This window comes from Austrofundulus limnaeus, unplaced genomic scaffold, assembly GCF_001266775.1.
Source record: "Austrofundulus limnaeus strain Quisiro unplaced genomic scaffold, Austrofundulus_limnaeus-1.0 Scaffold846, whole genome shotgun sequence".
In the NCBI taxonomy this organism is placed as follows: domain Eukaryota; kingdom Metazoa; phylum Chordata; class Actinopteri; order Cyprinodontiformes; family Rivulidae; genus Austrofundulus; species Austrofundulus limnaeus.
The window spans coordinates 93,860-97,883 of NW_013953248.1; the positions used below are offsets into that span (position 1 = coordinate 93,860).

The 4,024-nt window shown below is 40.8% G+C and overlaps 1 protein-coding gene across 1 annotated transcript in view; it reads left to right on the plus strand.

Annotated features, from left to right (window-relative positions):
- Positions 1-999: 999 nt before the first annotated feature.
- The window catches only part of cfi (complement factor I), a gene marked incomplete at its 3' end in the record, with an annotated part of 9,478 nt that continues 6,453 nt past the window's right edge, over positions 1,000-4,024 (plus strand). The window contains 6 exon segments of the mRNA XM_014029052.1: positions 1,000-1,168; positions 1,733-1,863; positions 2,348-2,501; positions 3,027-3,090; positions 3,170-3,326; positions 3,399-3,601. Of these exon segments, the coding sequence (XP_013884506.1) occupies positions 1,115-1,168; positions 1,733-1,863; positions 2,348-2,501; positions 3,027-3,090; positions 3,170-3,326; positions 3,399-3,601 (763 nt within the window).

Genomic DNA, 4,024 nt, shown 5'->3' on the forward strand with positions numbered 1-4,024 from the left:
AAATAAAGTTGATTCATTCTGGTTTGTAAACAAACTGTTGGAAAAATCTGGATTTTAATAAATTATTTTAATTTGGTGAAATTTGTTTGAGAGTGTTTTTTAAATGAGACAAACAGGCAGAAATGCAAACTAAAAAGTAAGCCTGAGTAAGGCTGATTTATAAATATCTGATCAAGTGAAAAACTTTCAAAGTAAAAGTCTAGCCTTGAGAGGAGTTTCAGACAACTTTAGTCAATCGGGMATGTTTGACTTGTGACTTTGTTTTATTGTGTTTTTATCTGTGTTTTATTTGATTACTACTTTTATTTTTCTATTTTATGACGGTGTGCAGCACTTTGGTCCTGTCGGTGTTTAAAGTGCTTTACAAATAAAGTTGGTAAAATTTATCTCACAGATTTTTGAACGTTTAAATTCATGTTTCACAGCGAGCTGCAGTTCCAGTAATGATTTAATTAAAACTAATGCAGATCATTTACAAAGCTCCGGCTTCTTCAAAACAAAATCTAAACCCTGAAGGGTTTGCTCAGGACTTTTGCACAGTTCGTCACACATAAAATGTCTCGTTGTTTGTAAAAGTTTCTGCACTGATTTTGAAATGTTTTTATTGATTCAGTGTTGAACTTGAACTCTTCTGTCCGTCATGTTGTTGATCCTGAGGGTCAGACAGGAAACAGCTTCAAACTGATGATCAGGACTTTTATTTTTTATTAAACTCAGGCTCCATTCGATTCTCTCAACAATCAGACAAATGTTAAAATGAAAACAGCTGCAGACAGAAAGGAAACAGAACCTGTGAATCTGAGTCGGTAAAGAACCTGATACACCAACATGTTTGTGATGACAGAAGTCTGGATTTTCCTGCCTTTAAATCCAGGATCAATCAGGACCACAGACCGTGGACTCATGTGGACTCATGTGGACTCATGTGGGCTCATGTGGACTCATGTGGACTCATCAGGACTCATGGACTGGAGCTAATGATTGATGACATCAGCAAACAGCAGATATCAGACCGTCCTCAGAGAAACACTGAATCTGCTGCTTTTGTCTCATGGAGACATTTTACTCTCTTTAATCTGTTTTTATTTTAGTTTGATTAAATCTGTTGCTCAGGATGACACCTGAGTCTCTTTTCTTGCTGTTTCTTCTCATCCTCCGCTCTGAAACGGTGAGTCAGCATTTTTTATGCTTATTTGGCTTAAAAAGGTGGAAGTTTCACTTTGTGAAATGAAATGTTTGCATATTCTGGTTTCTGAAAACAGCTGATTCAAATACAAAATAAATCTAAAATGTTGAGCATTAGTTTATTTTGTTTAGTTAAAATTACTGATGGTTGGTTTTTAGGATGAAATATTTCACAGTTGGCCCATGATGCAGTCAAAGAGGGGCCACATGTGGACCCTGATGGACCCCAGCAGGACCATTAATGTCCATTAATTTAAAAAGATTTGACATTTTTTCTTTATCTTATGTTAATGAACATTGGTTACTGGAAGTGTCCCTTTCAAGCTGATTTACAGTAAACCTTTCTGAACTCTTGTTGACATTTCTTCAACAAACAGAGTCGGGTCCAGTTCAGTCCTGCTTCAGTTTGTTCTGGACTGAAAATAAAAGCAGTTTCAGTAGAGCTGAGTTTCTCCTCTGAGTAAAAAATGTCAAATCTTTTTAAAACTAAAGGTTTTTATGGTTTAAACATTTAGATCATTCTGAGATCTTCTGGTCTTTCCCACAGTCAAGTCCACCAAAGAGAGACCCGCCACCACCACGCTTAGAGCAGCAGATCCAGCAGGTCGGACAGAAACCCACCACCACCCCCGAAGCAGACGATGAGTTTCTGGGTTCACAGGAGTGTCTGAACAAAAAGTATCTGCTTTTGTGTCGATGTCCATTTAAAACAACAGCAGTTGACCAAAGTGCTTCACATTTTACACCAACTATCATAAACAACACATAAAACGCAGAGATTTTCAAAACAAACAGAAAACAAGTTGAATAAACAACAACTCAGGTTGTTAAAAAAGGATTTTTCGAAGTATTTGTACATCTCAGAGGCCTATATAAACCTGACAATCATCGGCGTAACAATGAAATGAAAGYCCCTGCTTCCTTATAACAGACCCAATGGAAGCAGGCTTAATGAAAATAAAAGTGACCCCAGAATAGAACCCTGCGGGACTCCACATGTAAGGGATGCTGAAGTGTAAAAACATTTTCATGTATCTTTTATTTGTTGTGATCGTATTTTCCTGAGGTTGTTGGTCCTTCAGACTATCTGAGGCTCTTTCAGGTGTTTGTTGCTGATTCTGTTTACTTCAGCTGTATTAAGCTGCTGGTTTCTCTTCATCAGGCTGACCCGGGCCTCGTGTGACCTGGTCTTCTGTCCTCCATGGCAGCGATGCATCGATGGACAGTGCAGCTGTAAACCCCCCTACCTGTGCCCCTTAGAGGGTCTGAAACCAGTCTGTGGGCTGAACCGCAAGAACTACAGATCCTACTGCCAGGTACCTGATCCAGGTGTTGATCCTAAAACTGATCGGCTGATTCTGTTTAAATTTAGTTTCTAATCTTAGAGTCGTGTTGGAGACTCAGAAATAAAAGAAATTCAGTGTTTTTCCTGCAGTCGGACTGAAGTCTGTTCGCCCCGAACAAGCAGCGAATCACAAGTCTGCTTTTTGATTGACAGGTTATTTATTTATTTATTTTCAAGATTTCCAGTCAACTGTAGCATGGAAACAGCTGCACCGAGCCGCGTGAAATTTGACAGGAACGTAGATGAGTCTGACCTACACTGCACCAGCCAATGGTTTTATGATAGACCCCATATTTGAGGAGCGGGCTCCATCTAAAAAGGGGGTGTCAGGACATGCAAAAATGCTTATAACTCAAAAACTGTTCAACGTAGGAGCTTCAGATTTTTGTTGTTGTTTAGCTCTGATGAAGGGCTATCCATRGGGCTCATACATTTTTTCATTATTCAGTTTCCTTCCTCCACACTCACTCTCAGCATCCTCTGATCTGTCTCTCAGGCGATGGCCGCCTCCTGCCGCAACAATCAACCTCTTTTCTCTCATTTTGGAGAAAACTGTAAAGGTTTGTTAACGCAGACACATTCACAGTTTTGTGATGTTTGTTTTGTTTCTTTTTATAAATGATGTTTCCTTTCCTTCAGATTCTAAAACGTTCCACAGCTCCATGGACTCAGACTCAGGCCTGATCAGGATCTTTCTTCCTGATGGAGCTGGAGGTGGAGATCAGCTGCTGCTGTGTGGCGAGCTGTGGGACATGGCTGCTGCTAACGTAGCCTGCAAGGCACAGACACACACACTGTGAGGAGATATGGCTCTGAAACACTAATATCAACATTAAACTAATAATTAACTGGTGATGCATGTGTGCAGGGGCGCAGCAGCTACACACACCATGGACTACGACACCCTTTTGGCCAACAGCCGCAACCAAGATCTACCCAGCAGCTGCGTCAGCGTGCGCTGTCAGGGCTACGAGATGTTGCTGGCTGAGTGTGAAATCTACGACAAGCAGAAAGCTGAAGGCAGGAAGGTGGCTGCAGCGACCTGCTATCCAACAACAGCTGCCCCCCAAGGTCAGACCCTTCACCACCTGCAGCGCGTTCTTCATAAAATACTGATTTGATCTCGTTTTAATAAATTAATCCCAAGAATTTAGTCTAATTCTCTTCAAATGGCTGAAAATTCAGATCTGAGTAAATCTTTTACTAAAAGAGAAAGGTTTCTAGGAGAGTATCCTCCTGTACCCCCCTATAACTGCTTCAGTCCACAGCTCCTGGTTAACCTGAACAGGTGTTCCTCATGATGTCAGCAGGAGTTGGCAGGTATGAGGTAGACTTCTGGGGTCAGATTTATAAAGGATTGCGTGGAAACCATACTAAAAGTGAACGTACGGCCAAAAGGTGAAAATGGTGTACGCCAAAAAAATTCAGATTTATAAAACCATACGTACGCACGTTTCTGCGCATCTTTCCTTTATAAAGCACAGCCACACGTCA